The 12,481-nt window shown below is 41.0% G+C and overlaps 1 protein-coding gene across 4 annotated transcripts in view; it reads right to left on the reverse strand.

Annotated features, from left to right (window-relative positions):
- The window catches only part of USP38 (ubiquitin specific peptidase 38), a 32,076-nt gene extending 19,620 nt beyond the window's left edge, over nucleotides 1-12,456 (reverse strand). For 2 of the 4 annotated variants that reach the window (XR_009245831.1, XM_058666819.1), the window contains exons 1-3: nucleotides 11,296-12,456; nucleotides 9,349-9,484; nucleotides 1,476-1,605 (exon numbers count right to left, since the gene is read on the reverse strand). Coding sequence is in view for 3 of the 4 variants with exons in the window: in XM_058666819.1 (XP_058522802.1) it covers nucleotides 1,476-1,605; nucleotides 9,349-9,484; nucleotides 11,296-11,977 (948 nt within the window). In the remaining variant the exon portion in view is untranslated. The remainder of the gene's footprint in view (nucleotides 1-1,475; nucleotides 1,606-9,348; nucleotides 9,485-11,295) is intronic. The other 2 variants (XM_058666820.1, XM_004588139.3) reach the window with 1 other exon arrangement.
- Nucleotides 12,457-12,481: the final 25 nt, after the last annotated feature.

Below are 12,481 nucleotides of genomic sequence, written 5' to 3' on the forward strand. Positions count from 1 at the left end.
CGCTATAAAAATGTAAAGCAGGGTGTGATGAGTAGAAAACATTGGTTAGAAAATGAGTTTGCTATTTTATACACATTGGGTATTTAAAAAAATGCTTCACGTAGGCTCAGTGTGGTGGTACAGTAGATTGAGCTGCCTTCTGTAATGCTGTCATCCCGCATGTTTTGCATCTGCGTGGCTCCTTTTCCAATCCAGTATCCTGCTAATGCCATTGGGAAAGCAGTGGAAGATGGCCCAAGTACTTGGGCCTCTGCCATCCCTGTAGAAGAAATTGCTGGAGTTCCTACTTCCTGGCTTTGGCCTGGCAGAGCCCCAGCCCTAGCTCCCCAGCAACTGTGGCCATCTGGAGAGAGAACCTGTGGACAGAAGAATTCCTTCTGCCTCTCCCTTTCACTTTGTAACTCTGCCTTTAAAGCACATACCAAGAACAGCCTAAATGAAAGCAAGAGAGGCAGAATAGAATGAAATCAGATTAACAGAAGTAGTCCATAGCCTCTAGGATATATGTAATGCCAAAGCAGACCAGGGGCAGGTTCAGGGAGGGTGCTGCAGTCCATACAGGAAGAGATGATGACATTGGATCAGAGTGCTGGTGATTGGATTCTGTAAACATTTTAAGGGTGGAGTCAGCAGGATTTTAGGATATAGATTGAAAGACAATAAAAAAAGACAAAGATGGCTTCAAAGTTTTCAACCTAATCAAGTGGAATGATGGAACAGTCATTTATTAAGATGAAAAACACCAGGTTTGGAAAGGAAAAATCAGGAGTTAGAGTAAAAGGTGAATTGGAGACCCAGAATAGACAATTGGAACATATGGAGATGAAGTTCAAAGGAGAATAATGAGCTAGAGATTTAAATCTTGCATTAGAGTAATTGTGTAAACTTGTTTGTAGGGGCAAGTGATGTGGTATAGCGTATCAAGCCACTGCCTGCATGCATGCATCCCCTTTACAGAAGGTGGTTCATTTCCTGGCTGCTCCACATTAATCTGGCTCCTGTTAATAGTCTGGGAAAGGCAGTGGAAGATGGCCTGCATATCTGGGAGACCCAGATGATGCTACTGGCTTCAGCCAAGCTCAGCCTGAGCTGTGGCCATCTTGGGGAGTGAACTAGTTCACGGATGGAAGGTCTCTTTCTCTGTCTATCCCTGTCTGTAACTTCATCTTTGGAATACATAAATAAGCCTTAAAAAACCCACAAAAACAACAAACAAACAAAAAACCCAAAGCCCTTGATTACTTGAATTCAAGATATAATATGTGGAACATGTTTCCATATTAGGTATCTGAAAGGAACAAAATTATTTTAATTGCTGAAGGTTTAGATGACATTTTAAAATTTCTAAATCCTTTTAAAAGTAAAACCCCAAATAACTACATATCAAATTAGATGTTTTAAAGGAGATAACACAAAGATGAATATATTGATCTAGGATTCCATACATTCAAGTACATTTATAAACTCCCACTTACCAGTTCTATTTTCAGTAAAGTGACATCTATCAAAATGGTAAACTTCTGAACAGCTGCCAGTCCTTTCAGGAGTGCTATTACCCACGTATCCACATGTTGAGCCAATGGCCAGGATAGCCAGTCAATCATTCTGAAAATTGAAGGAAAACCAAACAGTACTGAATACATTTTCATCACTTAGGTAGGAGATGAGCTAGATAATCCACTTACTTTGTGACTGAGTGTTTAGTGAACCTGCTAATAAAATGCACTGACCAAGATACAGAAATGAGTGTCTACAAGGAGCTTTCCTTCACATAAGTGCACAGTGTCTTAATTTCTGACAAATTATCATTTCTCAGATGTGAAATTCTGAATTTATGCCATACAATGGTATTAAGAACTTATCGTACAAATTTACTCTAAAAAGAACAGATAGAGTTCCTGGCTCCTGGCTTTGGCCTGGCCCAGCCCTGGCTATTGTGGCCACTTTGGGGAGTGAACCAGTAGAAGACATCTCTACCTCTCTTCTTATTCTGCCTTTCTTTTTCTTCTTCTTCTTCTTTTTTTAATTAATTACATTGCATTATGTGACACAGATTCATAGGCTCTGGGATTCCCCCCCCCCTCCCTGTGCCCTCCCCCCATGGTGGATTGCTCCACCTTGTTGCAGTATTACAGTTCAAATTCAGTCAAGATTCTTTCTTCGCAAACATATACCAAGCATAGAGTCCAGCACCTTATTGTCCAGATAAATTCAACGGTTTCTTGGGGAGACCATCTCTGGTCTGAAGGTAGAGCTGGCAGTTATTCTGCCTTTCACACAGGTCAGTAATAATAAAATATATAATAAAATTAATTTATAAATAAAGTTTTTAATACAGTTTATTTCATTAACTATTTATAAATAAAGTTTTTTTTAAAAGACTGTATTAGGCAAATTTGCTTTAAGAAGAGTAATTAAAACACAGGTATCTACAGTAAGAGATATGGTTATGAACCAAGATTTCTGCTTCCTGGTAACTATATTTTATTTACCTTTTACAAAGCTTGTATTTTGAATTATAAAACAGTAGATGCTACTTGCAAACTCAACAAAAAGAATTTCCCTACTTTCAAAAAAGTACTGAGTGAATATATATGATGGCCACATTCTGCAATGTATACTTTTATTCATGAATAATTGATCAATTAGTTCAAGGAATAAACCAAAAATAATATGAGGTTTTCTGGTGGTTGTCCTTAAAGTTAAACATTTACTGCAATGAAGACTTGCACACCAATTCTGGAAATCAAGGTCAACTGCTCATATAAGTGATCTAGTCCCCAACTATTGTTCCACAAAAGCAACTACCTTTAGGCTGATCCATATAAAATTTTGTGGTCATTCTCCATATAGGGGATAAGAAGGCAAGAGATATACCTGCATTTGCATATAAAGAATTCACTGTTTATTATTTTAAAAACTTGCAAACAAACTTAAGTGAAGATTAATAAAGAAATGGTTAAATATACTGTGGCACTGATACTATAGAATACTTGTGGAGAGTTTTAAAAAATAAGGGCCAGCATCATGGCCCCATGTCAAAATCCTGGCTGGAGTCCCAGCTGTTCTGCTTCTATTCTGGCTCTCTGATAATATGCCTGGGAAGGCAGTGGAAGATGGCCCTATCATCTTGGGAATACTTGGGCTCCTGCCACTCACTTGGGAGATCCAAGCAGAGCCCTAGAGGCTTTGGCCTGACTGAGCCCTGGTCATTGTGACCATATGGCGTTAAAAGTGGATGGAAGATCTCTGTGTAACCCTCTATGTCAATCTCCTTTTCAAATACATCTTTAAGAAAAGGAAAATCCATATTAATCTATCCATGAGAATATAAAATGGAAAAAATGATACTGCTAAATTAAAGAGAGTTGTAATAAGAACACTTTCTGTTTATACAAAAATCATGGAGTATAAACAGGTACACACACACAAAATAATGTAGTCTAAGGAGGTATATGAGTGAGTACCGTAGCCACCTGGATGTGCTGCCTTGTAGCACTGCCATAACAGAAACAGGGTTCAAGGCCTCGAGTTTTGTTGGCTCCGCCTAATACTGGGAAAGTGTAAGAGTGTGTAGGGAGCAGAAAATTCCTTTGGGCATGGCTCTTCGTTATCCTTAATACCCAGTTGGTCCCTTCCCTCTACACTATATCCATTTCTGGTTTCCTTACATACCGATCTCCTCACTAACCTTAAATAAACTTCAAATCATAAGTTATTACATAAATTAGAAACTGTTAGGGTATGAATGTATTCCTTTAAAACTCATGTTGAATTCTAATCTCTGATGTGCTGCTATTAAGAGGTGGGACCTTTGGGAGATGACCCTGTCAATCAGGACAGAGTGGTCCTGCATGGTCCAGTGCTCTTATTCAGAGGCTGAGGCACGTGAAGACACAAAGGGCACTATCTATTAGGGACAGGCTTTCACCAAACAGAGCAGGTTTGTACTCCGATCTTAAAACTTCCCAGCTTTTATTAACTGTTATTTCTACTATTTATAAATTACCCAAAGGTATTTTTAATAGCAGTCCAAAGTTAGATGTTTATCATTTACCTGTGAAATACAGCATGTATGCTATCATATAAGTATACTGCTTTGTGCTGAGAATATAAAATATTATACTACTTTTTTACCCTACAAATGAAAAGTTAAGAAATTTACCAACAGTTATCCAATTATCAAATTGTAATATGGGTGCTCAAGTCATCTTTTGACTTTAATGGAATGTTTTTTAGAAAATTTTAATTATGTTCCAATTCTGCTTCAATTTGATTGGATTTAAAAGTGCTCAACTCTTCTTAGGTACAGGTAATGTAAAATGAATTATTTTTATGGTCAACTATCATAAAATTTTTTAAAAATTCATTTTTACTGGAAAGGCAAATATACAGAGAGAAGGAGATACAGAGAAAGATCTTCTGTCTACTGGTTCACTTCCCAAGTGGCTTCAATGGCTAGAGCTGAGGGGATCAGAAGCCAGGAGCCAGGAACTTCCTCCAGGTGTTATCCCCACGTGGGCACAGGTATTACCAAAGTTTTGGGCCGTCTTTGCCTGCTCTCCCAGACCACAAACAGGGAGGTGGATGGAAAGTGCAGCAGCTGGAATACGAAGTGGTGCCCATATGGGATCCTTGGCGAACAAGGTGTGGATTTAGCCAATAGGCGATCTTGCCAGGCCCACGTACCATAAAAACTCATCTAGTATATATTGGTTACTAACTCTGATATACTGATTTCATTTCTTAGTATTTAAGGAGCATTTAATTGTAGTTGTCATGCATGCACTTCAAAGAGCATTTTGTATGAACTGAAATTTGTTGAATAAATGAAAATATTTCTATAGCTAAAAACACCATGCAACTTTAAGATCATAACATTAAAACTAGTTCCATTATAAAAGGCAACACAATAGATTTAATTGTAATTTATGGAACACAAAACCAACTTTCACTATTACATGGCAACTTGTGGGCCTCAGTTTTGTTTCCATGTTTTAACCTTGGCAACTTTTACATAGAAAACTGATATCACGCTTCTTTTGAAAAATCGGATCAAGCAAGCATGGGTTCAAATTTCCTAACTGTAGCAAACAACTGGAGTTGAGGATCAACTTTCCCTTTTAGAAAGAGCTCATATAATCCATTTCCTTAACACCTGGCCAATTTCATACTTTCATGTTACCTGTATGGCATATACATTTGCTTTTTTTTTGAATACAGAGTATGACTGGGAAGCTCAAGTGCTGTGTATGGAGAAGCGCAGAGCATGGAGAAGTGTATAGTGGGAACTTGGTAAACACAAACTTTGCTATCTCTTATGCTTAAATTTGCTAGTAAGCATTCCTCCTGCTAGATTATTAGTTAAGTATACTGAAAATGAAACACATTATAAAAACTGGTTCACAACTCTCCATAGAAACAAAAAGGTAATAAAAGTTATTTTCCTGATATATTTGAAAACAACATATATATTGAAAACTATGATGATTTTGGTAAAAGAGTGGAAAAGATGAAGAGTGGAAAAGATGAAGATTGAGTATGCTTAATGCCAACAAGTATAATCTGCATTTGATTTAGTAAACAGTAAAAATTTTTAGAGTTTCTTGATCCAAATAGAAAAATAGAAGGCCACTACTGGTAAAAGACCAACTACCAACTCAAAGACTACTGCAAAAATGGCAGGGAAAGAAAAATATCCTTCTAGGAATTGTTCTAAAGAACGACTCCAAAGGACTAATTGGGTGTTTTAATCAAAGGAGTTAGAAATTTTTATGATGGCTATCATAGAAATTTTTTATTTATGATCAGAATTATGGTCAGATACCCAGGAACTAAATTGTTGCTAGCAGTAAAAGCAAACAGCAAATAAAAATAAAAACCAACATTAGGACATAAGGTAACTTCTGATTCTCACAGTGACCCTCAGAAATCTGATACTCTTGGTTTATTTTCTTGTTAGTGATTAAATGTAGGACGCAAGTTAGACTTAAAAATTCAAATAATAAACCCACATTTACTTATCAGACTGAGGTTAGGTAACTTATTTAATCTCTAATCTATTATGGTTCTCTCAACTAGAAGATGAGGCCAATAATAATATCTTCTTCAAAAGGCTGTACTAAGTATTCAAAAACTCATCTCAGGTGAAAAAAATTGGTTATTACAGGTGATTATCCCAAAATGTGAAATTTCAAAATTTTTGAATATTGGTATGATACTCAAAAAAGTTTTAGATGTTAGAGTATTTAAGATTTTGCTATTAGAGATGCTGAACAAAAGTCTGAAAATATTACAAAAATCTAAAAAACCTGAAATCTGAAACACTTCAGGTCATGAGACTTTACATAAGGGATACATAATTGCATCACCTATGTAATGAAGGCAATGGACTAAATAATTTATATGATTTTAAAGATTTATTAATTATTATTATTATTATTTTGGAAAGGCATATCTGCAGAGAGAAGGAGAGACAGAGAAAGACTGTGCACCCACTGGTTCACACCCCTACTGGTCACAACGGCCAGAGATGAGCCAATCCAAAGGCAGTAGCCAGGAGCTTCCTCAGGATGTCCTACATGCGTGCAGGGTCCCAAGGCTATCATCCACTGCCTTCTCAGGTCACAAGCACAAAGTTGGCTTGGAAGTGGAGCAATTAGGATATGAACTGGTGCCTACATGGGATGTTGGTGTTTGAACGTGGAGGATTAGGCTGTTGAGATACCACGCTGGTCCCTGAATCAAATACTTCTGTTTACTAACAGGAAATTAAAATTTATAATAGATTCATCCAAGACAAAAAATTTTAGTGCTATTTCAGCAACAGAGACAAAAAAATACCATTGCTAAGTGGGGCACACAGTTGAGTTTTATTAAGGGGAGATGGTTAAAAGTGTGCATTAAAATTAGATGAGGATGTTAGCTTGTAGTACAGCCTAACTAAGCTGCCATCTGTGATGCCAGCACCCCACAACAAAGTGCTGGCTTAAGCCTAGCTGCTCCCCTTCAGATCTAGAACCCTACTAATGTGCCTGGGAAAGCTGCAGAAGATGCAGCAAACACTTGGGTCTCTGTCACTCACATGGGACAGCTGGACAGAATTCCAGTCTCCTGAGGATTCTGTCTGGTCAAGTTTTAGTTGTGAGGCCATTTGGGGAGTGGATCAGCCTATGGATGAGTGTTTCCTCTGACCTTCCCTCTCTCTTTGTAACTATACTCTTCAAGCTGATCTTCTGAAGAAGTAAATCCTCCCTAAGTCAAAAATATGCATTTAATATACCTAACATATCTAACATCGCAGCTGAGCAACACAGTAAACACTACAGTACTGAGTGCTTCCTCTTGTGATCACAGGGCTCAGTGCTGTGCCACAAACTGTTGGCTTGAAAAAGACAAAAACTTAACATGTTGGTACTACTGAATATGTATTGCTTTCATACCACAATAAACTTGAAAAACTGTCAAACTATTACAAATTCTAGACCACCTACATGGGATAGTGTTTCTACTCAGATACCCAGAGGTTTGTTTCTTCATGTCTCTCATGTTTAACTTCACAGTCACTTCAAAGAAGCTTTTCTCATCCACCTTACTTAAAATTGCAAATCATCCCACCATACTATATCTTTCTTGTCCTCTTTGCTTTCAAAAACACTTATTGGGTCCAGCGCTGTAGAAGGACATTATGACCCTGGAAGGTCAGCAAGCACAGGATTACAATTGATTGGATATTTGTATGATAACAACCAAATGGATACCTTTTGTATAACTGATTGCATATCATCTGTATGAGAACAGTTGAGTGGACAGCACGTGAATGAGAACACTTGGTGGAATATACAAAACAAAAGTAGTTCCAAACAAAAGTATAGAAACAGTTGATGGGTTTTGTTGATAAGCTCAATACTTCCTCCCTTATCCCATATGACCCTCAGTGTACAAAGTCTGATGCCACTAATAAACTTTGGGTTTTGACCATCAGAGTTATTATTGGCTCTGTGCACCAAGTCCACCGTTGCAGGATAGCGACACAGCACCATAACTTAGCGGCTAAAGTCCTCGCCTTAAACACACCAGGGCACCAGTTCTAATCCCGGCAGCTCTACTTCCCATCCAGCTCCCTGTTTGTGGCCTGGGAAAACAGTGGTCCCGCTTGGGACCCTGCAACCACATGGGAGACCTGGAGGAAGTTTCTGGCTCCTGGCTTCAGATCGGTGCAGCACCAGCCGTTGTGGTCACTTGGGGCGTGAACCATTAGACGGAATATCTTCCTCTTTGTCTCTCCCCCTCTGTATTCTGACTTCCCAATAAAAATAAATAAATCTTAAAAGCAAAACAAAACAAAAACACTCATTACCTTCTAACACAACAAATCATTTGTCATATTTATGAAATACTCTAAAAATCAATATTAAGATGATAATTAGTTTAATTTATGCTAATGTATCTATGGTACTGACTGGCTATTTCCATTTTTTAATGACTCTGAAATTAGGATGCATGTTGGAATCGATGAAAGACACTACTACTTTACTGCCTCACCAACTAAAAAGTAAGCTCATGCGGGCAGATAGTTTCGAAAGTTTATTTAAGGATGTTCTGAACATGGCTTGGGCATTTCCAGTCTGTGTGAAGTAAATGTAACTTGATGTGAATAGATCAATGAATGATTGGATGAAAGCATAAAAGTGCTGAGAAAGACCAACAGTATTAGGGTTGTACAGAGAACATAAGAATAAAATTGCAAAACACCAAGGAGAATGAGAATCACACAAAAGTTACCAGAAAAGCCTGACTATTCATAGCTTCCCAAAGTGCTAAGAGAAAATGATTATCAAACTAGAATTTTCTATCATGCCAAATAATCTATTTACGACAAGGGGGAGAAAACAAATTCCAAACTGACAAATGCAAAGAGAATATCATTCAGTGAGAACAGCTTAAAGAAAAAATAAGATACATGTTTAGCTAGGTAAAAAAACAAAAACAAACAGATCCAAAGGTGAGATACAGGTTAGAAGAAACAAAAATAAGCAAAAAAAACCTGGTGAAATGCATTGAAATCCAACCAACTTCTAACAAGAAATGATACATGTTTGCTGTTGGTTCTTTTAACAAATGATACATGTTTGTTGCTGGTTTTAAAGAAAAGTTAAATGGAAAGGGATGTTTCAATGACTGAGCTGCATGGATACACAAAGATAATTCCCATTAATTTAGACAGTCTTGATATAGTTGATTTCTGACTTCAACTTTAACTATTTTTCTAAGTTTCTCATTACTCAGAAGACAAAATTTAGCCTCCTCTCAAATCCATAACACCGTTTGTAGTGACTCGACAAGTACCTGCAAAGAGCTCGGGTCATGCTGGCATCCTTCACGTTTGGATCCGCAGTCAGACTCCTGATGAGAACAGTGATCATCTGCAGAGGAATGTGCTGCACGAGACTTGCCAGCGCCACAGAAGGCTCAAATGATGCCTCTGGTGGGGTTTTAATTTGGAAGAAAAAGGAAAATGGAAAGAAGAGTTGAGCAAAATTAAACAACAACACTTAACTAGAGTAAGATAACTGTAGCTAAGGTGTTAATCAGGAAGTAGAACTTACATTACCATCTCAGGAGTAAACTCTAATAATCAGGAACGGCAGACAAACCTTGAGAATCAACAGCAACAGTCGGTCACTCTGAGGACACTGAGTTACAAATTGTTACACACTATTGCCACATTTAGAAAGAAAGTTCTCTCTTTCTGCATTCTTTAGTATCACTGTGCTAAAACGTTCATTTGCAGTGTTAGTCCGAAAAGATATGTAAGGGACCATTTCAATTTCCAGCCAAAATAAGTTAAAACTATCGCAGTAGTCACTACATTGCTCTAAGCAGGTTTTTTTTTTTTAAAGATTTATTCATTTTATTACAGTCAGATATACACAGAGGAGGAGAGACAGAGAGGAAGATCTTCCGTCCGATGATTCACTCCCCAAGTGAGCCGCAACAGCAGCCGGTGCGCTCTGATCCGATGCCGGGAACCAGGAACCTCTTCCGGGTCTCCCACGCGGGTGCAGGGTCCCAATACATTGGGCCGTCCTCTCCTGCTTTCCCAGGCCACAAGCAGGGAGCTGGATGGGAAGTGGAGCTGCCGGGATTAGAACCAGCGCCCATATGGGATCCCGGGGCGTTCAAGGTGAGGACTTTAGCCGCTAGGCCATGCCGCCGGGCACTAAGCAGGTTTTTTAAAAACAATCTCTTAAAGTAGAGATAAAGGTGAATTTTGGAAAAACTTTGCTTAAACTAGAAATTTAACAAATCCAAGATGAGCATATGTACTGCTACAGCTGAATAGTTGGAGGAAGATCTAACAACTCAGCTGCCACAGACAACATAAGTCAATTTACAAATTCTTAAAAAAGGAAAAAAACCCAACCCAGATATTGCAAATGCAAAGTCAGTACTTCCTTGATAATTGTATTAAATTCATCAGAATTTCTGATGCTTGTTAGAACTTCATCCTTATTTCTGGTTCGTAAGTCAAAAGGAGGACATTTTCTTCAAAAGTTCAAACATCCAGGAGGTTGCCAACGGTGGCACAATCAGGGTGAATGGTTGTGCCAGGCACAGTGGAAATAAACATGGGTCGGGACCTACTATTTCACAACCTACAGGACTAAAAGCTCCAAGGCAGAACGAAGAACGCAAATGCAAAGGTGAAACTCCTTGGTGAGCAACCAACCATTTTCTAGCCAAACCTCACTTGACTTTTCTCTCTTTTCTGAGAATGCAACTCACTGGCACAAAAACATCTACTTCATTCTGCACCTTCTCCCACCATATCTGTATCTCTTCTGTCAAGCAGTGGACAGAAAACTGTCAATATTTAAAAGCTGCCTGGGATAACACGGCACAATCCAGGATTTTAAGATGAGAGAAGTTAAAAACACAGAAAAAAAAACTATTGCAAGATGAAAGGGTCAGGTACAAAACGCGTAGTAAACATTACTACGCTACCATTACTCACTAATGACTACAAGCCTTATGCAGACACCGTCATCCTCAAAGCATTCCAGAACTTAAGGACTGCCAGAAGCCTCGGACCTGGATGCTCTACATGTTTAAAATCAGAACCCCATCTTGCTTTTAGAGTTCAAGGTGGCATTCTTATGATGGGAATACAATGTTGAAGGAGGGCTTCAGTCGCCCATCTCCATTTCAGGTTGTGTGCAGGAAACACAACACGGGGTGTGTGTGAACCAGAAACACACACTGAACGCCCAGGACATGGAGTGTGGCCCTTACCTGTGGAAGAAATGCTTGCAAAAATTTCTTGCAGTGAAGGCAGCAGTGTGGAGGGCTCAGCCTTCCAGATGTTCTGCAGCAAGTTGCTAACTTTGGTCACCTGGGAGACATACTCCCGTAGCTCCTTTTCCTGGCTAGACGCGCACTGGAAGTGGCCTATGGTGCGAACCAGCTGCTGACAGAACGTGACGGACAGCTTCCCTTTGGGGATGCACTGCACAAAGTCGGTCAGAAGGTCACTCAGCCGGGCGCAGAGCGGCGGCTCCGGCCTCTCGCAGACCATCCGCAACACCTCTACCTGCAGCAGGCTGAAGAGGTCTAGCACCGACGGGCAGCTCATGATCAGCTTCAGGCCGTTGTGAATGTAGTCCAGGATGGCCACGTCCTTCCTGTCCAGCGAGTGGTAGCCCTGCTGAAGGAGGCCCAGCACGAAGGTCTTGTTGAAGAAAGCCTCGAACTCCGGCCGGTGGTAGCGCGCGTAGGCCTCGAGCACCTGGTGCCCCACCTGCCGCTGGAAGGGATCCTGGCCCTCCAGGATGAGCCGAGTGGTCAGGTCAAACATGGCCTCGCACTGCTCCTGGTCCAGCCAGTGCTCGGCCGACTCCACCACCTTGCGCACAATCACCCTCTTGAGGGGCAGTGGGTGCGAGGAGCTCACCAGGCCCTCCAGGATCTTGTCCATGGTAGCCACCGGGCAAGACCAGAGTCGAGGTGAAGAGAAGCCGCGAGCGGCGGAAGCCCCGAGACAGGCCCGAAGAGAGCTGGACTGGCCACCGCCACCACCGCCTAAGCAGCCACATCTATCGGGCAGGAGGCTCCATCTACGCCCGGGCAGGAGCGGCGAGGCTGGGGCGCCCGAGGCCCGCACTCGGCCGCCACCGCCCCGGGCCCGCGGAGTCCCCTAGCATCGGTGTCCACTGGCCGAGCCCAGCAGGTGGTTCGGGGATGCGAGCCGGCAGGTGGAGGAGGCGCGCCAGCTGCGGGCGGCCGGGCTCCCCCAGGCCAAGAGCAGAGCCTGGCCCTCGGCTGAGTCAGGACGGGCTGTCACGGACGGTGCCGGTAGCAGTCGTGCTGCAGAGACCCAACCGCGCACCGGCGACCCGGATTCAAAAGGCGCAGCCAGCAGGAAGTGCAGGACACAGGGGAAAGCCTGCAAGGCCCGCCCCCTCCGCCGCGCCCCACTCGC

Source organism: Ochotona princeps, chromosome 7 (assembly GCF_030435755.1).
Source record: "Ochotona princeps isolate mOchPri1 chromosome 7, mOchPri1.hap1, whole genome shotgun sequence".
Lineage (NCBI taxonomy): Eukaryota > Metazoa > Chordata > Mammalia > Lagomorpha > Ochotonidae > Ochotona > Ochotona princeps.